Source organism: Cucurbita pepo, chromosome LG03, assembly GCF_002806865.2.
Source record: "Cucurbita pepo subsp. pepo cultivar mu-cu-16 chromosome LG03, ASM280686v2, whole genome shotgun sequence".
Lineage (NCBI taxonomy): Eukaryota > Viridiplantae > Streptophyta > Magnoliopsida > Cucurbitales > Cucurbitaceae > Cucurbita > Cucurbita pepo.
The window spans coordinates 11,741,069-11,768,853 of NC_036640.1; the positions used below are offsets into that span (position 1 = coordinate 11,741,069).

The window sequence follows — 27,785 nt, forward strand, 5'->3', positions numbered from 1 at the left end:
AAAATAAACTAAATTTTGTTGAGAATTATTATAAGGAGTGGAAGATCATGGGTTGATAAGTGAGGAATACTATCTCCATGGGTGGTACGAGGCCTTTTGGGGAAGCATAAAGCAAAGCCACGAGAGTTTGTGCTAAAGTGGACAATATCACACAGACTAGTGATTCCTAACATAGTATTAGAGTCATACCCTAAACTTAGGAATGACAATAGAATCCTCAAATATCGAACAAAGAATTGCTTGAAAGTGTAGTCAAAAGTGACTAAAGTGTCGAATAAAAGATGTACTTTGTTCGAGGGTTTCAGAGAAAGGAGTCGAGGGGAGGTTATTCGAGAGCTCCATAAGTTTTAAGAGACTTTTAATGTTCCATAAGTTTTAAGAGACTTTTAATGTACTAGGTGGTGAAAGCTTATGTCCACTTACCATTGTGGATTGAAAAAATCAAAGATTAAGATTGAAGGATGTAATAAAAAGAAGATATGATTGCTTGATTTTTGATACACAAAAATTCATATCATATAATCAATAATAATAATAATCAAAACAAATCATTTCTGGTCTCTGCAGATAATGATATTGGGATCAAAAGAATGATCAAAATGCAGGAAGAACGATGAAGATGATTCATCAAATCATCCCCCAAACACCTAATTTTCTCTGCAAAATCTTGTTTTTCCCCCAAATCCCAACTGGGTTTTCTCTGCAAAATCAAATCATCTTCTTCCTCGAGATCCCAAGCCCAGATTTTCCTTCTCTCATTGTAATTCAAAGCTTCCTGCCTCTGATGATTTCTTCTTCTTTTTCTTCAATTTTTCATGCAACACATCCTAATCCCTTCGCTTCCGATCCCTTCATGATTCTTAAGCGCTTGCAGGACGACATAAACATTCTGTATATCAAAAACCCATATGGAATGTCAGATCAATTCACACAAATTTCTACTTTTAAACCAACATTTTGAAGATCATAAGAAAAGAAAAAAAAAAACCAAGGAACTTACTCCCATGGGACATCTCCGACCAGCATCCAGTCACCATCTTTATCCTCATAAGTTGGAACATATTCAGACCCTTTATAGCCTTCTCTCTCGGAGTATTCACCTGAAATGGAAAAGGAATAAAGATCAAAACTTTATTATTAATTATCTCATTAACAGTTTATATAATATGTGAAAAAGGAAAATAAATTAGAATAATACATACCGACTCTGAACTTGAACATGTCTTGTAAAGTTTGGAGAAGCTCAGGGTAACCTTTGTATAAACAGAGGTCAATTTTCCTCAAGTAAGGAGCTCCGTCCATGCTTACTTTCACATAATTTCCACTACTCTCCTGTGCCGCCGTTGCCACCGCCGTCTTCTTTGATTGAAGGGTGTTCCTTCTAAACGATTGAACCGGCGGCCACCCCACAATCTGAGCCCTACACCACATACCCAAAACAAAATTAATAACCAATAATCTAATTAATTACAAGTTCTCAATCAAAATTTGTAATTTTGGCCTTTTGGGTTTGGTTTGTATATGAAGAACGTACTTGGTGGGAGGTGGGGTTTGGAGGGTGGAATCAGAGGAAACAGAGATGTTTGAAGCAGATGAGCTTTGGTTGGATTCCGGTAGTAATGGTCTTTTGTTGTTGATGATTCTGAGAGATTGAGGTTGTTCTTGGCTGTTGTTGTTGTTGTTGTCGTCGTCGTCGGCGCCGGGGGGTCCAAGGCGGAGCTCGGTGGCGTCGAGGTTGAGGCAATTTTGAAACGCCATTGTTGCAAAGTTTGAATTTTTAATGAAGGGAATAGAATGGAAGGGGGAGGGAAGTGGTTGTATCTTATAGAGAAGGCTTCAAAGCAAAAGGGTATGGCTTAGAAAGAAGAATAAAATGAATAAAATTAATAATAATAATTATTACTTTTAAAAGTTTGAAAATGGGACAGAGGCAAAGGAAGCTGTCGGTAGCAATTGCAGCAACTTTGAGGCAATGTGTCCGTGAAGACAGGGGACAAGGGTGGGACAAGGCCGCGTCTGCCCACGATGACAATGGACGGCTATGATTTGTTTTGTGATATGGGTAAGGAGAGATCTTGGGCGTTGGATTGTAGAGCATCCCCACGTGAAGAGGGCTTCCCCACATGCATGGTTGGATTTTAGGTCTCGCCTTTATTGGAAAACTACCCTTTTTTTTTTCTTTTTTTTTTCCTTTATTTTTTAATTAAAAAAATTCAAAGAATATTTATGTAACTAATGTTATGTTATGCTAAAGGGTGGAATGATTTAGTAAAATGCATATTGTTTTGTTTTGATCCATTCTATATTACTAAACTAATAGGGTTAGGGTAACTATGAAACTCGTGAATGAACAAAAATCTCAATAATTTTGGATATTCATGGATTTAAAACAAAAAAAAAAAAATCAAAAAGAATATTAGAGGTTGAGGTTGATCATATAGTTACGCCAAATGTTTTGCATGTGGTAGGGAAAGGACAAGGGTGTCTATTCGCCATTTTTTCAATGGCCCGACATGCTGACTTGCTATGTCTTCTCTTCTCGTTCTTTGAACTAAGTAGTTTGGGGAACAAAGTATAAAACCTCTTCTTAATAGACGCGTTTTATTGAATAAATTTGAAGGTTTGGTTAAAAAAAAGGGGAAACAAAGGGAATGAAACAAACTTGTTTAGAGTTGTGTAAGCTGTTTCACCATTGTTGGGCATGCCCATATCTGCCATTAAGCTTCAGAAAAGGAAAAGGAAAAGGCAAAAGGCAAAAGAAAGGGAAAAAATTGTGTGGCAAAGCAAGAGGAGAGAGTAGGCATCAGATTAAATGTGATAGCTTTACACCTGTGTTGTGTGGATGGTGAGCTAAAAGCATGGCACTTGCTCCAAACACAACATCCTGGGAATTAAATATGAATTAGATTTTGGTCAATTTTGAAGGTTTGGTAGTTAGGTTGGGCAGAGTTTCCTTCATCCATCCATGTATCACTTTCATATGCATTCAAATTTGTGTACCTACCACTACTACTACTACTACTACTCATCCTTTTTCATATCTCATATCTTACTTTAACATTACACCATTTGAGTTATATAATAATATCTCCCTCTTTCTCAATCTTCAAATCAAGTGCTACAAAGTTTAGTGCTTTACTCTTTCTAATACCCTAAAAGAAAACAAAGAGGTACAAAAAGGGGAAGAACCCAACAAAAAGGGATCAGGGTTTGTAGTTTTAACACACAAAACACTCATGCAAACCATCACAAAGCATGTCTTCTCTACCTAAATAAGCCTACCGCTGGAGATGTTGGGTGAGGTTGCATGATGTTGGATGTGTAGCGGTCTGAGATGGAATTTGAAGAACTTAAAAGCGGGTCCCACAGAGAATGACGAAGCCACACGGGATGTAAGATGGGACCCCACCGCATGGTGTAACATCCCATTCATTAACTGGGACTTGCTTGGAACCCGCATGCCTACTCATTTCTACAAGACACGTTAACCAAATCCAGTCCCTAATAATAATAATATTAATAATCAAATAACAATAATTGATGTCTTTTTTTTTCTTATTATTATTATTTTTAATTTCCAAAAATCCATTTTTCATTATTTTCTATAGATTGATGAAACTATGAAGCATTATGTTCCGTCAATTCATTTATTTATTTCATAAAACAATTTATTATTTTAAAAACCTTTTTATACTTAATTTTACCAATTCAAATATTTGGGCCGGGCCTCAACAAAATTGGGCTCAACCGTCCCAAAAGCCCAAATACGATGTCGGTTGGGGTTCTCTGAAAACAGATCTGCCAGTTGTCATTATCAAACAGGAATGAAAGAGCACAACTCATGTTTCCAATTATGTTAAAAAGATTCGATGAATTTGACGTTGCCGCCGCCATAAGGACCAATTCCATTTCGCCACCATTACTTCAATTTCCACATTCTTATATATATAATATAAGATTGAATGAGATCCAAACTATATATTAATTTTTTTATACAAATATGAATATAACTATATATTATATCAGTTTGGTTCGAATAATAAATAGTGGGAATGGGAGGGGTATAAAAGCAATTATAAGAAAATGGAGAGTTAGAGTATATTGACTATAGCACTGAAAGAAAGCAAAGGGTGTCCGAATCAGCCCCACCCACGGTACCATTGTCTCAACTTCTACCAACATTTGGAATATATTGTTATGGTGCCTCCAGATTCTTTCTTATTAATTTTCCATCCCTACACAATTTTTCATTTATTATTTGCCCCCTCCTCATTCAATTAACCCCATAATACAATTTAATGTACCATTATTAATATCTTTTTTAGACTGTGTATCTCTTAATTCTTCAAAAGATATACGTGTAAGTATGGTTAAGAAGTCATTCATATCAGACTTATTAGAAAGAGAAATATGGTTAGTTATAAGCACAGCTACGACTTTGAGTTGAGAGAGCGACGTTGACATAGCAAGTTACAAATGTTTCCTTTTCTCTCTCTTCTTAGATGTGACATGTCTCTAACTCACCACCATATTCTCTCGACCCGTCTTTAATCCTTTATTTCTTGTGGTGATTCGAGACCCTGTTGAAAAAAACAAACGCGCTTTTGTCAAAAAGTACTGAAGCTATTGAGAGTTTTGGTGGAGTTGTGTGTAGGTGATTAATGGTTGACTAATTGAAGGGAGCAAAACCATGTTACTGGCTCCCTCAAAAACCAACCACAAGTTGCCCAAATAAGATCACATATGTAAGGGTCATACGATCAACATCTTGTGTTTGTCCACGTGGCGAAATCCCAGTAGTGAGGAGCTTGATAAGACATGCACATGCAGCCACACGCTACACAAACTTCCACGCACCTTAATATTATTGCATTGCCTATATTATTTCTCTCCTCTAACCTCGACCCAATTTGCAAGAGAGAGAGAGAGAGAGAAAGTGGGAAGGGAAACAAAAAAGCTTTCAAATTTTCCACGGAGGTTAGCCGGAAAGTTGTCAACATGCTGGAAACTGATCTCTGTCTCGGGCTACCCGGCGGCGGCGGTGGCGGCGGCGGCGGAGGAGGAGAGCCTGAGACTCCTAAAGCTAATGGAAAAAGAGGGTTCTCTGAGACCGTTGATCTGAAACTCAATATCCAATCTGAGCCACTTGCTACCGTCGATCTGACTCCACAGAATATGAAGAATAATAATAATACTTCAACTGATGAGAAGAGTCTTACCTCCAAAGATCCTGCTAAGCCACCTGCCAAGTATGTTTATAGGTTACGATCTTTTTTTTTTTTTTAATTAACAAATTATTGATAGTATACGGGTTAATATTTTAGGGCACAAGCCGTGGGATGGCCACCGGTGCGATCCTACCGAAAGAATGTCATGGCTCAAAAGAGCCCTGACGGTGGTTCGGCTATGTTTGTGAAAGTTTGTATGGATGGTGCACCATATCTGCGAAAGGTGGACTTGAAGATGTACAAAAGCTATCAAGAGCTCTCGAATGCGTTGGCCAAGATGTTCAGCTCCTTTACTATGGCAGGTTAGTAATTTACAACCGGTTGAGAATACGAATGAAAAGATTAGGTTAAATTTAGTGTATGGTTTAATAAATATTATAGGACATTTTTTTAGATAATTGTATAATGAATTAGGTTAGATCTGGGAACACAAGGATCTTTGATGCGAGAATATGTGGGATCATTTGGAATCATTAACAAAGGCATATTACAGCCTAGCTACTAGCTACCCTTTATTGTTTCTTATGATAATCATTGTATGTTTTGAATTAAATATTTTAATCACCAAAGTTTCAGCTTTTTTTTATTTTTGGTGTTAATGATAATGTTAATAAAAATAAAGGTGACTATGGGGCCCAAGGGATGATAGACTTCATCAACGAAAGTAAGTTGATGGATCTTCTAAACAGCTCTGAATATGTGCCGACCTATGAAGATAAGGATGGTGATTGGATGCTCGTGGGAGATGTTCCATGGGAGTAAGTTCTTATTTTAACCCAATCTTCAGCACCCATTATTTTTCTAGATCCATCTGGTCGTCCTAATTATATTTTATTACTATAGGATGTTTGTTGATTCATGCAAGCGATTAAGGATAACAAAGGGGTCAGAAGCTATTGGGCTCGGTATGTATATTTCGAAATTTGATTAATGTAAAAAGAATAATTGATTTGATGATGATGAATGGTTTATAAGTGTGATGGAAATGAATTTCAGCCCCAAGAGCGATGGAGAAGTGCAAAAGCAGAAGCTGAAGAGGTGGTGGGTGGCGGCATGATTTGGTCGATCCATGATGAAGCAACAAAGGAGGGGGCAACACAGATGGATCATATTTGATNTTTTTTTTTTTTTTTTTTTTTTTTTTTTTTTTTTTTTAATTTTAAATGTTATGGTTCGTATATAGATATTAAAAGAGATTTGGGACATTAATTAATTTGTAATAGCCAACAAGAAAAAGAAAAAATAAACTGTCTTACCCTGTCTGGCTGTTTGTTTGAATTGCTTTGTTTATCACAAAAAAACTTTGTTTTTATGCCTTTCTCTTGCTGTTATATATATATATATATATATATATTAATTTTTGTGTTGGTTGTTTGTTAAAAATTATTATTATTATTATTATTTATTTATTTATTTATTTAAATTTCTTTTGGGGAACATGAGCATGTGGATGCTTTTTGAAGATGTTTAATATATTATGAGTTTTATATAAGTTTAGTTGTTTATACCTATTATTTTGGTGGAATTAAAAAATAGCAATAAATAGTTTGGTAGTATTTTCCAATATATAAATATGAAAATTAAATGGCTAAAGAATGAGTCCATTTCCTTCCATCTCTTTGATTTCTCTTGGATCTAAATACTGAGTATAAAATTATTTATTAGATGAAAAATAGCATTTTTAATTTAATTTAATTCACACAAGTGGAGAAAATATTGTAATAATTTGATCAGTATTTTATGGCATGCTTACAAAGAAGGAAATGTACGCAATAAATATAAATGTGAGCTTATTGAATATATATCTCTATAAATATGATATGTAACGTTTTATATTATAAAGATTAATAATTTATGTTATAATGGTTACCTAGTTTTTTATTCTCCTTTTGTATCTCTCCCTTGTCTTATGCCAAAGAATTCGAATCATGTCCTGCATCGATTCAATGTCTTTATTTATTTATTCTAAAAATAAATATTCCAACTTGGAATAGAAGTCATAAATGTCAAACCATTTTTAAATATTAATCAATCCTTTAGAAGGAAGTCTTCCGATCACTCATAATTACCAACAAAAAACAATATAAAAGGAAAAACAATAAAAGCTTACACGTGTTTTTGTTTCAGATGTGATAGTTTCATGATCAAGAGCCTTAAATTTCTTCCTTCTCTCTCAATAAAATTAGATAAAATAAAAAGAGTATTAATTATTGGGTATAAATAAATATATAAATTATTAAAAGGCTTTGAGAAATAAGAATGGTGTAAATGGTGAAGAAGGAAATAGCGGCGAGAAATGATGAAAGGAGGAGGAGAGTGGGAGGCGGAGCGCACGTTACATACAACAACGTCGTCCAGAAAGAAAAACCAAAACAGACATTCCCTAAACAAAAGGCCAACTCGTTCGTTACCCACGAGAAAAACACTCCTAATCCTAATATTTCCCCTTTTTTTTCTTATAACAATCACACAACAAAAGCCAACCAAAACGCTTGCGGTTAGAGATCATCCAGCACCGGCAAATGGCGACGGCGACGGTGAAAGTAGAGACTGAGAAGTTGATGGGTTGCTTGACATGCCCTCTTTGCAACAACTTGTTCACTGATGCTACCACCATATCTGAATGCCTGCACACATGTAATTACTCTACTTTTACTTTATGATTCCTATATTCTGATGTTGTGTATAATGTTGGGTTTCAGTTTGCAGGGATTGTATCTATGAGAAGATAACCGAGGAGGAGTTAGAGGGTTGTCCTGTGTGCAACACAAATCTAGGGGGTGTGCCTTTGGAGAAACTCAGGTACCGTGTGACCTAAAATACAATCATTGGAATGTGTTTTTCCAATCGGTAAAGATCCAATTTTTACACCTACTATGCAGGGCAGACCACACAATGGATGATCTGAGGGAAAAGACATTCCCTTGCCAACGAAGGAAGGAGAAGGCACCTGAAACAACACAGTCTGCTGTTTCATTGCCTACCAAAAGAAAAGAGAGATCACTCTCTTCCTTAGACATCGACAACACAAATATGATTTCTCACTCTGCAGCGAAAATCCCGAAAGCTAAAGCACAAGAGAACCTCGTGCAACAATGTCTTTCCAACATGATTCCCCAAAGAAAACTCATCTTTGTTCAAAATAAGCAGAACAATACCCAAGTAATGGAAAGGGAAACTGATGATTTTAATCGAAAAGAAGAAGCAACTGCAACAAGTTCAAATGATTGTAATATACAAGATACTGTTGTCAAGCCAGAGCCAATCCAGAATGATGATAATTATTGCAAGGTTCAAGAGCATAGTCACAAGCCAATAATGGAAAGAGTTGAAAGAGGACTATCTTTTGGAACTTCGGGTTCCATTGAACATGGAAACTTGCAGGACGTTTCATGGGAAAGAAGATTATCCAGCAGCACTGGATCCTATGATCAGACTGTAGGTGACATTGGTGTAGAGAAACGATGCAATACGTTCTCAAATCCAATATGGTTTGCGCTAGTTGCTTCTGATCACCAGTGAGATTAATAGCTTTAGAACAAGAAGAATAATAGTTCTGTTCATTTTTCTACTCCTGCAACTGACCAAACATTGATATGTACTTGTAAATGCCTTTACCAGGGAAGGAAATCAGCCTTTGCCTCAGATCTCCTCAAACTACTTGAGGGTCAGGTTAGTTCTATTTCCTACATTAATAGAGCCAATTTGATAATAAGCAAAGCAATTGCCCCGCCCCCTTTCTGGCATATTTCTAGTAGATTAATAAGTTTATAGTTCGGTGTTCCTTTTGATCTTCAACACACAGCGATGGCTGTATACCCGTGTCATTTATCCAGAAATATCTTGCGAAGAAACTGGGACTTGCCAGTGAGATTGAGGTAACAACCCATCTTCTCCCTCTTAGTTATATTAGCTTTGAAAGATCTAAAAAGATTCTACACATATCACTTAATGATAAGAAAGCAGTGTAGGCATTCGTGTCAAAATGAACTGAACTCTATGCACGGTTCAAACATTCAAGAAGCAGAGTGAGTATATAACTGTCAAGTAACGACATTTCCTAAATATTTACAGGTGGAGATCTCATTTAAGGGCCATCCAGTGAGCTCCACATTGCATCTGCACGACCTCGTAGAACTGTGGCGACAGACAACCACAAAAATAGAACTAATACAGATATCTGTGGGCAGCTCAGCCAAGGATTTTGTGATGGTTCTATCTTATGGTCGAAAGAGTTGTCACTCTGGACAATTCCCAAATATTTGTGCTCACCTAGAGAATGATGTTCAACAAGAGATCAAATAGAGACATGTTTTATGCATCGTCTCATAAATTTCCCTCTTAAACTACAGGCCATAATTTAGAGGGTCAACTTCTTTCTTCTTCATTCAAATGAGACAACAAGGTCAACTAATCGAAACAGACTCGAACATACAATACGAGTAAAACTCACATTTGGGTCTCATGATATCCTTCCAACTCAATATTTCTTAAATGATAAGCATGCTCATTCATAGAAAAAGGAAACTAAGGGAAGAATTTCATGTGACCAAAGGCCAATCGAAGAGCAAGGATTTGTTGGCTCAACAATCCCATTCAGTAGCTAATTTAGCTTCTACAAATGCAGGGGGAATCATACAACAATGGTAACATCCCAAGCGACTAATTTCAATTCAATCACATAGCGTGTTAATTAAGAGCGTATTGAAGGCTCCATTAGATCAAACTCTCAACAAGACACTCCAACCAAGTAAAAAGAACAATAATGCGCAAGATTTTGAGCTTAATAAACATGAATACTTTTCTGCAATTCATTGAGTTTTGCAATGTACATTTCATCCAACAAGACCAGTATACAGACCAGCAAACTGTCAAACTTCTATATGTAAACCAATTGGGAAAAAAAAAAAAAGAAAACAGAACTTCAAATGGTTAAATAGTGAGACAAACCCACACATTCAATCAGAAGCCGCTATAATCACCTCTTGGACTATCCAAGAGGGCATCCCCAAAAGGGTCCTGCAAATCTCCAACAATATCCTCCGTAGCCCTCAAAGCCGCATGCAAGCAGACCACCACCGCCCCAATTGCAAGCGAAATCAGCACATTCACAAAAACGCCCACCAGCGCCAATCCAGTAGTCAATCCAAGAATGATGACCAAAACCAAATCGTCCAAGTCAAAACCAAAAACCCTAAGTGGGTCGTTGCGAGAGAAGTAAAGGAAGAACCAGGCAGCAAAGACGAGGAACAAGACAATCATTGAAAATGGATGGTAGATGAGGCCAAGTAAGACGAGGAGCAAGAGGAGAAGACAGTAATTGGAAAGGAAACGGATCAAGTTCTGAGACATTCGAGTCGTAGCGTTGGAGAGGGAAGAAGGAAGGCTAAGAGCAGATGGGTCTAAGAATTCCCGCCATGGGTGGCGAGTGGCGATGACGGATCGACCAGCTTCCTTGAAAGTGACGGCAAATTCAGCGGCAGACATTGGCATAGAACCCTGGAAGCTTTTTGCCGGAGCTCCAATGAATGGTAATGAAGTCAAGAAAAAGAGAAACGCAAAGAAGCGGAAGATCCGAAGCTTAAATCTTTAGTCCCACGACTCCCGCCTTCTTCCCTTTGATTCTCGAATAAGAACAATATGAGGTTGAGCGAAAGCAATGGAAAAAATAGTGTCAAATTAAATTTTAAAAAAGAAGAAAAAATGTATAAAAGGGCAGTTGACGGGCAGTCTGGAAAAGGTTCAACAGCTCTAACCAATCTGTTTAACAATTTAATCTTAATATTTCTAATTTTGTATTCTTAAAAAAAGAAAAACTAATTAGGACATTCAGAAAAATAAAAGAAGATTTCTGTTGCTTTATTTGGATATTCCACAAGAATCTTGAATTATCATTGCCATGAAGAACAACAAACAGGAAGACAAAGAAAGAGGGGAAGAAATGAGCAAGGCGTGTAAGAATATATTACATTGCAACATTCCCAACTTTGTGGGTTTGTGTTCTAAATTTACAAGTCAAACTCGTCGGAGTCGGACGATGAAATGGGTCCAAGTGAGGTGTTACCTTCTAAGCTAGCAAGCATCACAAACTCCTTTTTGATGCATCCTCTTTTCTCTAACCATCTCACACCAAGCACACTGAACCGTACAACGACATCATTTCCAATCGTTGCAGATTGGGTGCTCGAGAAGACAGGATTTTCACCTCCAACATAATGGTAGGTTGGCATTTTACGAGCTGAAAGAAACACGTACTTGATCGGTCCACATTTTAAGAGTAATCCACGCCGAAATATGTGACGAACAACTCCATGCAAGATCTCTCCCTCCAAAGGCAAAAAGGTTCGGCAACTAAAGGTAATGGGGAATGAAACACATTGTGACTCAGACTCATTCTTGACCTCTCCCTTCCCTATGCTCTTCAAGCTAGTAACAGCAAGAAAATAACCATGGTCTTTGCTGGCCTTCTCCTTCAAGAGGTTTTCTAATAGACATGTTATAATGTACCTCTGCAAGTTGACACCATCTCTCTTTTCCTTTTCCACCGTGACTTCCACATCTCTCACTAGTTCCACTTCACAAAACATTTCCCAGATCTGATAAAGTTCAAGAAAAACAACAGAGGTGTTTAGAGCATTTCCCAATCTACATCTTATAAGAGATTGGAAATTTGTTGGCATCGGGAAACTAATCAGAAAAATCTTAAGAACACTTGAGCCACCTAAATTGCTTTCTTAGACTATCTGATAAATACGCAACCATTAAACCGTGTAAACCCATCCACTTGGAGAAAGTGTTTCAGACTGAGATTTTTGAGTCATACCTCCAACCATCACTTGGAGGATAAAGATGAAATAAATCAAAGAAGGAAACATTTGCTTCACATTGGCCTCTAACATTAGTGCTACGAAAAGAACATAAAATAAAAGGTCAACAATGTCCTTGAACTGGAAAATAAAAGAATTCCCAAATTCTTTGAGAACCCCCTTCAGATGAGTCGTTAATAGTAAACATTAAATCTAGTTGCAAAACTGGTGGAGTATTTTAGGAGCACCTAGAAGGATTCCAAACCGATATTAGGAACTTGAGCTTCCATTAAGTACTAACAACTGTTAAGAAAATGAAAATTCTAACAAAGATAGCAGAGTGGTTGGTCATTCTGTAAATTCCCGAAGGAAGAGTGACAAATGATCAAAGGATCCACCCGATTATGCTCGGCGATTTACGCATTTCAAGATTAAACCAATCCAGTGAAAACATTTCATGGCAACTAACCTAAATCCGACTCTCTGTTCACGAACTGACCACAAAAAGAGTTTAATGCGTCCGAGCAGCACAAATAGGAAGTATCAACAATCGCCACTCGATCACAATCCCCAACTAATTCCAGTGGTCTCAACATCCAAACAGAGGATCGAATCAAGAATCAAACAGCATAGAAAAAAACACAGGGACTACTTCAAACGCCAGACAAACGAAACGCCTAAAAATTCAACAATCCTACAATTACAGGAGACCAGAACCGAGTACAGATCCCGAATACAAAATTCAGACACTCTTGAAAATCAAAATATGATGCGAACTACCTACTGCAGCACCTATAAGAGAAGGGCGGAAGTAAGGAGGAATTAGTTACCTGTTACGAAAAATCAAGAGCAGCGGAGGCGGAGAAGGAGGAGGAGGGGCGGCGGCGGCAAGAATTAGGAAGAAATTGGGCGCGCATTACGAACTGTGGCCATGTTGTGATTGGTGAAAAGCATTGCAGTGGATAAGTGAGGGCTGATGGTTTTGCCATATTTTATAGGAACAAAAATATGGATCTTGGAAATGGAAGCTGCTCCGTTACTTACTTTTCGTCCCTTCTCCGATATGATCAATGACGTGTACTATAAAATATAAATCCTACTACTTTTTTTCTTTTTAATTAGATTACTTTATTTTATTAGTTCTTTTTAAGATAGTTAAAGAAATTTTAAAATATAAATTTAAGGCATATTATTAACGATTAAAAACTTGAAAATTATTTAATACATGTATTAAGGAATGAAAATTAAATAAAAGATAGTTTATACAATTTTATAATATAGTTTTCTTTTCTATTAAATATTTATAATTTAAATTTATATAATTTTATTAAATTCATTTATTTGAGAGTAATTAAAAATTAACTTTAAATTAAACTGGCACAAATTTACCATTTCTATAAATAAATAAAAAGCATGAATCCTTTAGATGATATTAGCGAATTATTTCTTTATAATAAGTGAATATGTTCTATCTATTTATTAAATAAAATAAAAAACGTGTGAATTAAAAGGAACTTTGACTAAAAAAAAAATTAAAAATTATTGCAGAAAAAGTAAGGAGAAAACTGAATTGTATCTAACTCGTGGTATATCATCCCTTGTGTCAATTCAAACTAAAAAAGAACTTCAACAGTTAAAAATGTTTTGAAGTTAATAGCTTAATCGTGTACTAAGATGATAGATTACGATTGTTTGTATGATTTTTCATGTTCTTTACACAAAATTTGACACTCAATTTAGAGTACACATATTTGATGTTCTTTACCCTATTTTGGCCCTGAATTTAGATTACACTTTCGACGGCGGCGGCGAACCGGAAGGTGTCTTGGGCTTTTGCGAGAAAGAAAAAAAACGTCATCGCCATGGGTAATTTTGGACACACAGTTGGTTTTCGACCCAAAATCCCATTGAACCACAGCAAGTTCGCAGCTTCCATTATCTGATTTTACATTTCTCTCTGCTTGGTTCGTGGTCTGGCAAGCAATTATGCTTCTGTAATCCGCGATGGCTCTAATACACAGTCGTTTATGCCAAGCCACGAACTTCTTCGATACATTTCAAACTTCCTTCCCTGAATTCCATGGCTCTCGCGTTTTCCTCAAGTACGGTTCGTCGATTGTCTTCACAAAGCGCTCTTTCTGCTCTCCGTTTTATGCTTTTACGACCGATACATGTACGAATCGAATTCTATATGGGAGTTTAAGCACGCGAACACCCATTTCCAGATATGATTTGAGGAGGAATTTCTGTCGTGCTAATTGGATAGATAGGTGGAACGAAACCGCGAAACAAAATCGTCCAAAACCACCTCGCGCCGTGTTGGACTATCCCAGTAGCGATGACAATGAAGTTTCGATTTCACGTTCAGATTTTTCGAAGAGTTATAGAGGTGGTAGTAGTAGGATTGATGATGATGGAAGAGGGGGAAGTACAATGGAGAAGATTGTGAGAAAATTGAAGAAATTTGGGTACATGGACGATGAGAATAAAGAGAAGGGGCAAGAGAGAGCCGCCATTGAAAAGGGGTCCGTGGAGGACATATTCTATGTTGAGGAAGGAATGTTGCCTAATACTCGAGGTGGGTTTTCTAAGGAGTCTCCATTGGGAGTCGAGGGCATGTTTGGAAGTAATGGAGAGGCTAGATTTCCATGGGAGAAGCCAAAAGAAAGGGAATATGCAGATGGGGTTTCAACAAGGAGAAGGAGCATGGCATCTTTGGCAGAATTGACTCTTCCTGAGTCAGAATTGAGAAGGCTGAGGAACTTGACATTCATGAAAAAGCACAAGATGAAGATAGGCGGTGGAGGAGTGACTCAGGCTGTTGTGGATATCATTCATGAAAAATGGAAATCTTCTGAGATTGTGAGGCTTAAAATTGAAGGTCCTCCTGCGCTTAACATGAAAAGGATGCACGAGATATTGGAGGTATGCTTTCTATGCAGTTCCTTTAGTTGTTTGTTCATGAAATTCCTGGCATTTGTAAAATACTTGCTATTTGATTTCCAAACTCATAATATTATCTTAGTGAATGAAGTAGTTATATAAGATATTGATGTATAAACCAGGGGGAAACTAGCATGGCACCATAAGGAAGGGCCGCCTTGCTTCCAAAGTTCCCTTCCTAGTATAGCCTGGATATGAGCTTATTAATCCAATCTGTGTGTTTTTATTATGCTTTCTGTGCAATTGTTGTTGCTGAAACAACTGTTTGAGAGCCATGTCTTTGTGAGGCACAGCCAACAAAGAAAATATGAAACTATATATGATTTTCCTTTTCTGACATGCTTCCATCTGCTCTGGATAAACAGACCAAACAGGCCTATTTTGAACGTTATGTTCATGATTGGATGTTCGGATAAGTTTTTGGAACGTTTTGGCGCAAGCTTGATCTAAGCTCATTCGGAACGATCTAAAATTACCTGCTAGCTTATTTGTGTGCACATTTTGATTGATTATGTTCACAAACTTCTTATTAGATATTATTGTTTGGTTGCTAAAGATGTGATCATTTATCTTGTCCTATTTGTTCTTTTAACAGAGAAAAACTGGTGGACTGGTTATTTGGAGGTCAGGAACTTCATTGTCTCTATATAGAGGTGTAAGCTATGAGCTTCCTGAAGCACCACAATTTAACAAATGGATTTACAAGAGAAATGAGATCACTCCTTTTCCTGAAATGGATGTCAGTACAATAGTTCCTTCCGAATATTCTTCTCACAGTAATGTACACGAGCCACGACAAAAAGGAGCAGAAACTTCGACAGAGGGTGAACAGGGCAGCGAACAATTGACAGAAGTACAAGTGAATTATGAGGATGAAGTAGACAAATTACTGGATGGTTTGGGTCCAAGATACACAGACTGGTCAGGATTGGATCCTTTACCGGTGGATGCAGATATGCTCCCGGGAGTAGTTCCTGATTACAAACCTCCATTTAGAATTCTTCCCTATGGAGTGAGATCTTCTCTTGGAGTGAAGGAGGCTACAGCCTTGAGAAGACTTGCCAGAAGACTTCCTCCTCATTTTGCACTAGGTATGTTTTTGATTGTTTATGCTACTTGGCAACATCTGCTGCGGGTGATGATGTTTTTCGTGTATACAGGCCGAAACAGGCAGCTTCAAGGTTTGGCCATCGCAATGGCTAAATTGTGGGAACGAAGTTCAATTGCGAAAATTGCACTGAAACGAGGTGTGCAGCTAACTACTAGTGAGAGAATGGCTGAAGAGATCAAGGTAACGTTTATTTTTATGGATGAACCACATTACATTAAATTGAGCAGATAAATTGAGTGTTTAAGTGGTTGATGTAGAAATTGACAGGAGGCATGCTTCTGTCAAGAAACAAAGACTTTCTGGTATTCTATAGGGGAAAGAATTTCTTGTCACCTGAGGTCACTGAAGCTTTGTTAGAAAGGGAGAGGTTGGCAAAGTCTCTACAAGATGAAGAAGAACAGGCAAGGTTGAAAGCATCAGCCCTGGTGGTTCCTGGCATTGAGAAAACAGAGCAATCTGGCACTGCTGGTTCTCTAGAGGAAACACTAGATGCTGATGCTAAATGGGGAAAGCAGCTGGACGACCAGCACAAGGAAAAAGTAATGCGGGACGCCGAACGATTGAGACACGCCGACCTTGTTAGGAAGCTGGAACGGAAGCTTGCTATTGTGAGTTTCTTAAAATTTGGGTTAATTGCTTTTACTTCATCTAGAATTCTTCTCTTGATATATGAACATACCTGTTTCTCTAGGCTGAAAGAAAGTTGGTGAAAGCTGAACGAGCGTTATCTAAGGTAGAAGCGTTTATGACACCAGCTCAGCGGCAGGCAGAACCTGATAGCATAACTGAGGAGGAAAGGTTTATGTTTCGTAAGCTTGGTCTACGAATGAAAGCTTTCTTGCTTCTAGGTAAAACAACTCCCTCAACCACATTCAATTTATTCAGAATCTGCGATCACTCACTCGAATGGTTTTATTTCAGGTCGTCGTGAAGTTTTCGATGGTACGGTGGAGAACATGCACTTGCATTGGAAGTATCGTGAATTGGTGAAGATCATGATCAAAGCTAATTCCTTTGACCATGTCAAAAAGATAGCTTTGCAACTGGAAGCTGAGAGTGGGGGTGTCCTAGTTTCTATTGACAAAGTCTCCAAATCGTATGCAATAATCGTTTATCGAGGGAAGGATTATCAACGACCTTCTTTGCTGAGACCCAAGAATCTTTTGACAAAGAGGAAGGCTCTAGCACGGTCGATCGAGCTTCAAAGGCACAAGGTGCAACATTTAAATCCCCTCGTTAATATGAACCTGTCGATAAAGACCGAAGTAAACATTTACTAAATTTTGGTTTTCTTATTGCGCTTGTGAAACAGGCTTTGCTGAGACATATATCAGCAGTGCAGAGTAGCGTGGACAAACTAAGATCTGAAATCGTAAGTCTCTTGCAGGTGCAGGAAGGAATTATTTGAACTCTCTGATTGTTTGAGTGATACCTAATATGATATGTTCTTATGTGAAAAGGAACAAATGGAGACGGTGAAAGACAGAGGGGATGAAGTATTATACAATACACTGGATTCTGCTTATCCTACTGACAATGATACGGAGGTCTTTAACTTCACAGGCTACGTTTCTACTATTTTAGTCTGTCTAATCTGTTCAGGTCTAAGCTCATGTTTGTTTCCTTTGTTGTAGGAAGAAGACTTCGATACATATATGGAGGCATATGGCTCGGATAGTGATGCTGAAGATCAAGAGAATATCATGGCTGCCCACGATTACTTGGAAGGGGATTTTCCACATGGAATCCAGGTACAAGAATCTGAGGTTGAATCGGAGTGAGGTGGCTGAATCACACGTATAAACATATCGAACGATCCATGATTGACCCAATATGAATGAAAAAGATTTTAGTTGATAAATCATGCTATGGATCGAGCTAGTTGATTCGAGTAGGTGTATGCGTAAATCGAACTAAATTTTGGTTAAAATATTATATAATCCTTGTGTAGTTAACCTTGATCATATTTAGGCCAAACTAATTTGATAATCACTCTATGGGTCAAATATCAATCTCATTTGATTAATCCTCCGAATAAATAACAAAATTAAACCATGATAGTGCTAAGAAAAATAAACCTACACAAATAAAATTATTTTTAAGTTCCAATAGATTCAAATCTTTCAAATCTGTGTCTACTGTCACATTAGTCAACGTGAATATAATCAGAATCAACTTATGAGTCAAACTCAAATCTCTACCTCAAAATAGTATTTTACATGTTATAAAAAAAGATAACAAGAATATGATGATTTAAATTAATACAAATTTCCCCTAAAACTTAGTGCATCATTAAAATAGTATTTCATCAACAGTGGGTGAATTTTCTGGAACTTGAGCTGGAAGCATTTGAATGTTTTAAGTTGAACCAAACAATTTAGATACCCAACACAGTTCAATTAATAAATAGATGATGGCTCCTTATTTTGGAGTTCAAGCCTAATATAAAAATCTACTAATGACTAATATGTACCTATCAACAGAAGTGAACATATAGGAACAGCATCCTCCAACAACGCCGCTAGGAACAATCGAAAACAAAGAACCTTAAAGAACATACCCAGAGGCATCCCACGATGAGCTTAAGCATTCTTATTAAAAACAACTAGAAGCCTTTGAACAAAGAACCTACGTCTGAACCATCAAAATTATCTCATTGTTCATGAAAATTAAATTCCAGTCAAAAAGTAGCTAAAATGAAATAATGTAGAAAAAAAAATAAGTATCCATAAAACTTGAAGAGAAGCGGAGTACACTTCCAAGACTGAAACGGTATACTCTTTTCACTTCAGAGGAATGAACCTCGACGAGTGAGTAGCACCAATACCAGGTCGACCATGCTTAACAGGCTTGTATGATATAGAAAACTCAGCTAGGTAATGGCCAATCATCTCCGGTTTGATTTCAACCTGATTGAAGGTCTTCCCATTGTAAACTCCAATGATACTTCCAATCATTTCAGGAACTATGATCATGTTTCGAAGGTGGGTTCTAACCGGTTCTGGCTTCTCACCCGGTGGTGCCTCGCGTTTCTGTTGACATAGGGGAAAAAACATGTGAGATTGATATCACATTGTTCAAGCCATTAACCCATGAAGCATAACCAGTAAGCAGTAACATTGTAGAAGACAGGTAAAGAGAAATTCACCAGCAGGCAGAAGACAATGGGGAAGAATCAAATTAGTCATAATTATCTTAAACTGGGATTCTTGAATTATAAGAATCATGTAGGAGATTTTCATTCAATATCACCGCTGATTCAAAATTGAATTACTGAAAAAGAAGAGAATTGCTCAAATAATGGGAATTCCATGCGAACCTTGCGCTTGAACAATATCTGAGTTGGCAACCATCCATATTAAACACCAAATTTTCACAAGGCCGATGCGCTAGGGATATTATATGCGTTTACCATCTAAAAATGTCCTGTATTATGGGGTAATCACAGTACGAGATTCTGTAATACACACTCGACTCAAGTTTAGTAGTTAAAGGAAAAACACCAAATTTCTTTCCAAAACCACTCGACCAATATCAACCAACAAAAATATCCAACCCACTGAATGGATAATATCAACTATGTTAATGTGGAGCTCTAATCTTCTATCTAGTATACTCATATCCAACTAGACACGCACGCAACAAAATTGGCGAAAGTAATCACGTAAATCAGAATTATATTTTCAAAAAAAGAAAGGTTGAAATTTACTTTTCCAGTTAAAAAATGGATCAGATTCGAAAAGAAACAAGAAGTGTAGCAATTACCGCTTTACGGAGCTTCTTGATCAGAGCCATTGGCTTCCTTGTCAGACCCCTCCGGAACCTGAAACAGAAGATTCAGGAAAAGAGTCAAAACCAGCAAATAAATCGTTCCAAAAGATAACCACATATCATTCGAACTACCTTCTGCGAGCCCTGGCAGTGAAGAGCTTGACGAGCTCGTCGGTGGACATGTCGAGGAGAGCATCCAAGTCGACTCCACGGAAACTGAACTTCTTGAACGTCCTCTTCTTCGGCACTGCTCCTGCCGCCGTCACATCGGGATTATCGTCCGCCTACGAACACGAAATTCAGGTCAGATGTCGTACACACAAACTACATAACTGGATACAGGGAATTTTTCGAGCCTTACCATGGTTGGAGTTCAGAAATCAGAAGAAGCCCGAGGCCGAGTGCAAATGGCGATTCTGGCCGCTAGGGTTTTGAGTAGACTGCAAATGGCGATTAAGATGATATATAAACTCTGAAGCCCTGAATTGCAATTATATTTGCACAAAAGGACCAACTTTCGCCCCAAATCTGGTACATTGGGCTCGTAAATAGTCTCCCATCAAAGAAAATGGGCCGAGTTGATTGAAACAACTGAAGCCCAGAAAACAAAATCACTTTCTTTTCGGGGAAATGGCCCTTTTACTGATCCAGGAATGATGGTACGTTTATAATAGAGGAATCCTATCTCAATACTATCTCCGTTGGAATGAGAACTTTGGTAGAAGCCAACAGCAAAGTTATGCTTAACACTCAAAGTTGACAATATTATATCATCGGGAGATTCTGATATTAGAGCTCCTTTTGAGCTATGAAATCATGTCACACTATCAAATCGAAGTCAATTTTGGTCGGTTGGTTCAGTTTGTCGCCTTGGGCTTTAATCATAACTTTGAACAAAAAAAATCAATAGAATCTCCACCCACAGATAATGTTGTCTTCTTCGTTAATATCAGATCATATATTCATTTGGGGTGACCCATAAGGTCTGTCTCACATAGTTTCAACATTCTTCTAAACCAATGAATGGCAAAAAAAGAAGCCGACAAATGGGTCGAACAGAATCAAAACGAAAAGAAAACAGAAGTCTTGCGTTTGATAGATTAACCAAAACTGCAAATGCTTCTTCTTTCAAAAAAAGTGAACATTATCTATCATCATTACTATAGCTTCACTTCAAAATTTACAACTATTTCACTGTACAATTTCATTAGAGATTCTTCTTGAACTCTCTAGCTTTTTAATCTCAGATCTCAGCTGTTTCTGAGAATGGACCCTCGAAGGGGTTGGAGCGATTTCCTTCCAGATGGCCTCGGGTTCAGAAAATTGGCTCGGGTTCGGGTATAGCTCGTAAACCGATTCTGCATCAGGGTTCAAATTGCTCAACGTTGACAAACACGCATTCGCTTCTGAGTCAAACATCTGAAATGGGTCATCGCCCTCTTTTCTATGGATCAACTGTGAATTTGGAAGCACGTTGAAAATAATTAATACATTTGCAATTTCATATTAACGTTCAAGATTCGATGAATAAATGTAACATACCTTAGGTGGTTTGCCAAAGGAATTGGTGGAATAGAGTCTGACACTATCAACAACTTTGGAGTATTTTGGAAAAGCATTAGCAAATCTCTTGTGGGATTGCAACTGTGAATTCACCCGCACAGCTCTTCCCATCATTATGGCTCTCCTGTTCGAATCATTAAAAGCTTTAGTACAACCATGGTGGTTTAAGATGTGCAATACTAAAGCTCCAAAAGTTTGAGTTATATTCTCACCTTATTCCTCTAACAACAGCTAGATGAGCATCACAAACAACTCCAACTAGCTCTATTCTATATGGCATTCTATTTTGCATCTCTCCATGCTCCTTCCTCAATTCCTCCTCTTCTTCTTCACTCACAGGCTCCCAGTAATTCTCTGTGACTTTGTCGCTCTCTACCTTGTACCCAACTCCCATTCGATATCGACGCTTGTGAATATTTCGTGCCATTTCAATTGTCTGCATGACGTATGGCTCCCATGACAGAGTGCTGTCCAATATCACGTCCCGTCCCTCATTTAACGCTGTAACCAGCAACGAAGATGCAGCATCAATTGATGGCTGGTGTACCTGTTGTGATTTATCATGTAGTTAGTTAGCTTGTTCATAGAAACAATTAGAGCTGGGCTGAAGAGGAGAGACACTCACTAATTCGGCTGTCTGAAGCATGTCGTCGTGATAGCCCATCGAGCTGATGGCTTTGTAGATAACATCAGTCTCTTTGAAGGCATCTGCCTCAACCATCACTCTGTTTGTTTTTGCTTCCAACCAGAAAGGCCTGCATAATTAGCAACTGTTTATCAACAAACTTTGTTCTAAAAGTTCTTAAACGTTTCGCCAAACGAGTGAGATTCAATATCGGTAATACGCACTCTTTAAGAATGTCTTTGAGGACAGTACTCTTGCCAGCCCCCATGCCACCACCCATAAGAAGAAGCACAGGGCTTCTCTTTCTTTGAGACAATTGCGGCGTTGCGTGGGAGCATTTTGACTCGCCCTTAGATGAAGCACATCCAATCTTCTTCATCTCCTCCACCAAAGTAGAGAACACCCTTGTCACTTTCAGATCCTTACTCACCCTATCGAATCTCTGCTTCCTATAAAAACAGCCAGAAACCAGAAAAAAAAGGGACAAAAAGACTCAGAATCTTCATTTATTGAAGCTATTTAGTAGATCTTAATCCTACAAGTAAGATGCATCATGATGGTTCAAAACTCAGTAGCCAAATTTGACTTATCGAGCAAATTGACATAGATGAAAAGAAAATCACCTAGTCGCTGCCACCACAAGATCCTTCAGCTTCTTGTGCTCGGAGTCAACACCCAAAACCTATCATTAAATCCACCGTAAATTAAGGGATATACTGAAATTCTAAAATCGTGTTGACTTTTTTTGGATGGGGGGTGGATTTTTGAATATTACCTGAGTAATCATCAAGGAAGCTTGGCTCCAATGGAATGCGAAATAGCTCAAGATGCATTGATCAAATTCATCCATTAATTTAACATACAGAGATTCTCCGTCGGCTTCACTCGCGAAATATGCATAAATTTCTTCTTCACACCCTTTCGTTTTCCTCAAATAGTTGTTTGCTAACTTGCAGAGTTGAGGACAATCATCTGCATCTGAAATCCCTAATTGCCTCGCTGCAAAAATAATAGGGTTAGATTTTTCGTTCTACACAGAACTAATTGAGTAGATGGTAATGGCAGAAAATTTTACCAACATAATGCGAAAATCTCTCCAAGAAATCAACGCGGCCGGACTCCGTCCTATGTAGATGCGGAATCAACTTTTGATTGTTGATCACAGCCTTCGAAGTCCGCCGGAAATGTCGACTCCCGGCGGCGGGGACGCCTCCGACAAACGAAGTATTAAGATAGTGCGACGATGTAATGACCTTCCCGAAGCCGCCATCTAACCACAGAGCAATCAGCAAAAGAGCTAAATCTCCAACGTTCGGTGAATTTCAAAGATCAAAATCAATAAATTGCTGGGAAAATAGCTTTGATTTACCTTCGTGCTTCATGATGAAAAATTCTCAAAAAGCGAAGAGATCGGAGGGAGAAGGTGAGGAGGATCTTTGATTGTTTGTCCTCTCGGCTTTGATGGTGTTTGAATTTGGAGGTTCACAATTATATAAGCTCCACTGATTTGAGAAGTACGTGGGTCAGACTCTCTCATTCTGTATACGAGTCTGAGAATTCAACAGAGAACTTAATCCTATAAAATATTCGGTTGAAATTCAGTACCTCCAAATTTTTTAAATTAGTTAAATAATAATAATAATAAATTCACCAGCCCATATAAATATTCAAATTTTATGAAAAATTATAAATTATATTTAGAAAAATAAGTGAAAACTTTGGGCAAATATGCCGTCTCAAATTTTATCCTCGTCTCAATATCTTTATTTTAATTAAAAGAAATACACTCAATTATAAATTTGAAGCTCATCCGTTAAAGATGTGTTTGTCATGTGTTCCGCTTTTCTTAATCATCAAATATTTGATAATAGATGCTTCATAGATATAATTCTAATTTATAATTTAATAACAACTAAGTATTCTGAAGTTGACCATTTAAGTTTAACCATTTAAAAGATTAAATATTCTATTTTAAAATATATTAAATAGGGAAAAGATGGCACAATTTATTAAGACAAAGTCAGCTGTAACTTTTTTCCTGTAAGATTAAACCGTTCTAGACAAAGGACAATAGTTACCCTCGAATCTCAACTCTGTAAAGTGAGTGATGATTTAGTTCCCTTTTCTAGTATTTTTCTTTCATAATTTTATACGATCGAGGAGAAATTTAAATTTCAAAATTTTTAAATAATAAATACAATAGGCTTAATTTGACAAGTAAGTCAGATAAACATATTACCATGTATTCTCCGTTCATAAATAGTGATAAAATTGATAGAAAAAAAAAAAACCTACATGAATCAATACCGACGACAATAATTAAAGGTAGGAGACATAACATTTGGATAAAATTTTAAATTAGTCGAGCATTTTAACAACTGAATTAATAAGTATATGATTATTATTATTTGAGTTAAAAGTGAAATTTTATTTATTTTTACTTCAAATTATCTCTTTATTATTACAAGTCGGAGCATTGACTCGACTCGAAGTGGGACAGAGTGCGGCTACTTCATTTCGAGGACCATTGGATAAAGTTGTTCGTGTTGGATGATGAAAGTCTTATATCGGCTAATTTAGGGAATGATCATGACTTTAAAAAAAAAAAAAAAAAAAAAAAACTCTCCTCATTGGAGTGAGGCCTTTTGGGAAGTCAAAAGCAAAACCATGAGAGTTTATACTCAAAGTGAACAATATCATACAATTATGGAGAGTCGTGTTCGTCTAACACTTCGAACATTAATTAAATATAGATTTTTGAATAAAGTGTTATTAGAAGGGTGGAAAGGTTAGAAAGCAAGAAAAAAATAAAAAATAAAAAAAACGGTTTGACCGGTGGAATTTGGGTTCAAAGTCAACAAAGACCGGAATTCATGAAACTTCCTTGTAATTACTGGTACTGCGCGCCATATATATATATATTGCCGGAAAAAGGAACCATTCTCCAAGAAAACGTGGCTTATTATAAAAAAAGTCAATGAAGTTCTGGTAATTTTCCAGCTCACCATTTTTTTTTTTAAATATAAATATTCGTCGCGTATACGTGCAAAAATGAATTATTTTTTTCGTATAAAAGTTGGATTTTATTTCCTTTCTGTTTATTTGTATGCTCATTCTCGTGCTTTAATTATTGAATTATCTTAATCATTATGTTAAGTATATTGGATTTGGAGATCTCATAAAATTATTTAATACACCATTCTTACAGCAATTTTTAATCACAAAATCGGAAACGTTTTATCAACGTTTCTGATTGTAATTAATATATATATATATATATATATATATATTTTTTTTTTTTAAATGTTAGATTTTTCATATATTTGCTCAAATTATTTAAAAAAAACATTTCTAGAAATAGACTCTGTCAAATAAAAAATAAATATAAAATAAACCCAAAAAATATCAGTATTTCTATTTGAAAGTTCCAATGCGGATTGAGGAATATTAAAATCGAATTAATTAGAATTTGTGTTCTATGGTCATCATATTCTTTGTCTCCATTTTTAATAATTATCTTAATTAATTTTTTATTTTACCATTAGTCGGGAAAATTTGAACCCATTTTTATATTTTTAAACTTTATTAATTAATTACATTTAATAAATATCATTACCACCTACTAAATATCATCTACATTTGATATAATATAATGAATTTAAATTTATTTCGAAGAATAAGATATTAAGTATCTAAAAAAAATTTGATAGTTAACTTTATGTCATATTTTAATTAATTTTTTTTATATTAATTTAACCTAATTTGGTAGGAAGTTATTTTCTTCAAAAAAAAAAAAAAAAAAATTGCAATTTTGTCAAGTTTCTAAACTCATAATCACTCTTCTTTAGGTATAGCATTGAATTAATGGCAAAAGTAATGCAACTAAGTTATTATGGTTGTCTTTGTCAATCAAATTTGATCTTCTTTTTCTTTTTCATTTCCACCGTGAAAAATGTTTTAAAAAATTGTAATTGAATCTTTAAAGTAAAGTTTATATCAAACTTAAAAATTAATTATTATTATTATATCTATAAAGTGATATTTATAAATTTAGTCTCTCAAAAATTTATTGATTTATTAAATTCATTAGAAAAGAAATTGAATTAATTATTGAAATTTGTAAAGCATAAAATTAAAATAATCACATTATAAATGAATGGATAAACCCAAAGGAAAAAAGTGGAAGGTAGTGCTTGTCTAGGTCTAACCCACTTCCAATAATAGCACCCCCTTTTTTTTTTTGCAATGCAACTTTACCTTTTTTTTTTTCAATAAATGTAGAAGTCACGTTTATTTATTTATTTTCTTTTTGAATCAGTAATGGACTTTATTTTGAATGATTCGAAAAGATATTTAAATAATCATTTTCACTTTTAATCGAAATTATTTTTACATGGGTAAGTCTGATATCAACTTAAATAATAAGCCAGCTAAATATATAAATATAATATAAGCATTTTAATTTTGTAAGAAGTATAGATTTAATTTTAATTTTTTTAATAATTTTCTAAAAATATTCATTAATATTAACATTTTATTGATATTTTCATCCACAATTCTATAAAATTGAGGTCTTTACGTTAAGCTTTATGTTAAACTTTAACCAACATTGTTTGACATGGAAAAAAGAAAGCATTAAATTCGTAATCTTTGAGAAGTAATAATAGACAATGTGAATGTTTGTCTACATTTTGGCTACAATTATGGTGAAGGATTCGAGTTGAGTGCATTTCTCCCCACTCTCTAAAGTCTTTAGTGCTATTGGTTGATATCAATTTGAGGAATGTGTTTACTTTCGTGCTATCATCATCAATGACTTTATACCCTAATTTTTCATTGTTCTAATTCACCTAATAGAATTACCTTATTAATAATATATATTTAATAACTGAATAACATAGTCTTAAACCTTTTCAAACACACCCAACACTAATTTAAGAAATTGTGTGAAATCGTTTCCGAAAAAGGGGAAAAAGAAAAAAAGGAATTGGAGTCAATAAAAACGAAAAAAATAATATAATACACGAAAGTTCGTTGCAATTATTTCCGTCAATTAGGTCATTTCCAAATCAACACGGCCCATTAAAAGTAAAAGGGTCAACGGTGCAATTTTCCTCCCATATCAATTATGAACACATGCACAAATTCATTATTATTTGGCATTCAAAATCCCAAATTTTGATTATTATTATTATTATTTTTTAATTTCAACCAAGATCTGACCCATAGCTCCATTGTTAGGGTTGGAAACGGCATTCACATGCAATATGGTGAGACACATCCTTTCAAACAGTAAAATAAAAAAAAATATATTCATGGCTTTGAAGTCCACTTCCCATTTGGAAAGTGTTGAGTGTGTAGTACTTTTCTATACACAACCCATGTATGCGTACATGAGCCCTCCAAACAAACTAGTATGTATATCCCTTGAGCTTGGGTCATTGGGCTAGAACACTCTCACGCTACTAGATGCACATGACATATATAAATGCATAAAATCCCATGACATAAAGAGCCTACGAGACATGCATACATAATACTTGTCATATCTTGCCTGCATAATTTCTTCCTATCTCGTAAACATGAAATGAACGTAATTCAACACATGACATAGAGAAAAAAAATTGTGAGCCATTTCATAACTGAATTATTATTTAAGAAAACAATACAGCTAAAATGTGTAAGAAATGCTGATAGAAAAAGCCAAATATAAAACAGTAGACAAAAAAGTAAGCATC

The 27,785-nt window shown here is 36.2% G+C and overlaps 7 protein-coding genes across 8 annotated transcripts; 3 read left to right on the forward strand and 4 right to left on the reverse strand.

The window, feature by feature from the left end:
* Positions 1-464: 464 nt before the first annotated feature.
* LOC111790501 (auxin-responsive protein IAA4-like) lies at positions 465-1,835 on the reverse strand. Its single transcript, XM_023671421.1, has 4 exons — positions 1,535-1,835; positions 1,203-1,420; positions 1,001-1,100; positions 465-889 (listed from the first exon to the last, which is right to left on the reverse strand). The coding sequence occupies exons 1-4, from the start codon at positions 1,756-1,758 to the stop codon at positions 814-816; spliced, it is 618 nt and encodes a 205-aa protein (XP_023527189.1). The 5' UTR covers positions 1,759-1,835; the 3' UTR covers positions 465-813.
* Positions 1,836-4,818: 2,983 nt separating this feature from the next.
* LOC111790296 (auxin-responsive protein IAA14-like) lies at positions 4,819-6,345 on the forward strand. Its single transcript, XM_023671157.1, has 5 exons — positions 4,819-5,249; positions 5,325-5,530; positions 5,851-5,986; positions 6,072-6,133; positions 6,225-6,345. The coding sequence occupies exons 1-5, from the start codon at positions 4,819-4,821 to the stop codon at positions 6,260-6,262; spliced, it is 873 nt and encodes a 290-aa protein (XP_023526925.1). The 3' UTR covers positions 6,263-6,345.
* Positions 6,346-7,452: 1,107 nt separating this feature from the next.
* LOC111791506 (E3 ubiquitin protein ligase DRIP2-like) lies at positions 7,453-9,924 on the forward strand. Its single transcript, XM_023672882.1, has 6 exons — positions 7,453-7,865; positions 7,931-8,030; positions 8,111-8,746; positions 8,850-8,900; positions 9,034-9,106; positions 9,303-9,924. Exons 1-6 carry the CDS (start codon positions 7,751-7,753, stop codon positions 9,531-9,533), a joined length of 1,206 nt encoding a protein of 401 aa, XP_023528650.1. The 5' UTR covers positions 7,453-7,750; the 3' UTR covers positions 9,534-9,924.
* Positions 9,925-10,003: 79 nt separating this feature from the next.
* On the reverse strand, positions 10,004-13,074 carry LOC111791507 (PRA1 family protein D-like). 2 transcript variants are annotated; one of them, XM_023672884.1, is made up of 2 exons: positions 12,865-13,074; positions 10,004-10,844 (listed from the first exon to the last, which is right to left on the reverse strand). In XM_023672884.1, the coding sequence occupies exon 2, from the start codon at positions 10,719-10,721 to the stop codon at positions 10,191-10,193; it is 531 nt and encodes a 176-aa protein (XP_023528652.1). In that variant the 5' UTR covers positions 10,722-10,844; positions 12,865-13,074; the 3' UTR covers positions 10,004-10,190. The 2 variants fall into 2 exon arrangements, with proteins under 2 accessions (XP_023528652.1, XP_023528651.1); XM_023672883.1 differs by lacking the exon at positions 10,004-10,844 and adding an exon at positions 11,067-11,824 and having other exon boundaries at positions 12,865-13,020.
* Positions 13,075-13,767: 693 nt separating this feature from the next.
* Positions 13,768-18,077, forward strand: LOC111791111 (CRM-domain containing factor CFM3A, chloroplastic/mitochondrial-like). Its single transcript, XM_023672324.1, has 9 exons — positions 13,768-14,959; positions 15,573-16,068; positions 16,138-16,268; positions 16,346-16,696; positions 16,780-16,936; positions 17,010-17,302; positions 17,401-17,460; positions 17,549-17,635; positions 17,723-18,077. The coding sequence occupies exons 1-9, from the start codon at positions 14,039-14,041 to the stop codon at positions 17,867-17,869; spliced, it is 2,643 nt and encodes an 880-aa protein (XP_023528092.1). The 5' UTR covers positions 13,768-14,038; the 3' UTR covers positions 17,870-18,077.
* Positions 18,078-18,657: 580 nt separating this feature from the next.
* Positions 18,658-20,343, reverse strand: LOC111789702 (40S ribosomal protein S15-4-like). Its single transcript, XM_023670362.1, has 4 exons — positions 20,221-20,343; positions 19,992-20,143; positions 19,854-19,911; positions 18,658-19,120 (listed from the first exon to the last, which is right to left on the reverse strand). Exons 1-4 carry the CDS (start codon positions 20,221-20,223, stop codon positions 18,872-18,874), a joined length of 462 nt encoding a protein of 153 aa, XP_023526130.1. The 5' UTR covers positions 20,224-20,343; the 3' UTR covers positions 18,658-18,871.
* A 459-nt stretch (positions 20,344-20,802) lies between these two features.
* LOC111789938 lies at positions 20,803-23,591 on the reverse strand. Its single transcript, XM_023670673.1, has 9 exons — positions 23,417-23,591; positions 23,123-23,317; positions 22,823-23,046; positions 22,671-22,729; positions 22,272-22,496; positions 22,048-22,177; positions 21,635-21,969; positions 21,402-21,546; positions 20,803-21,314 (listed from the first exon to the last, which is right to left on the reverse strand). The coding sequence occupies exons 1-9, from the start codon at positions 23,427-23,429 to the stop codon at positions 21,051-21,053; spliced, it is 1,590 nt and encodes a 529-aa protein (XP_023526441.1). The 5' UTR covers positions 23,430-23,591; the 3' UTR covers positions 20,803-21,050.
* Between the last annotated feature and the right edge of the window lie 4,194 nt (positions 23,592-27,785).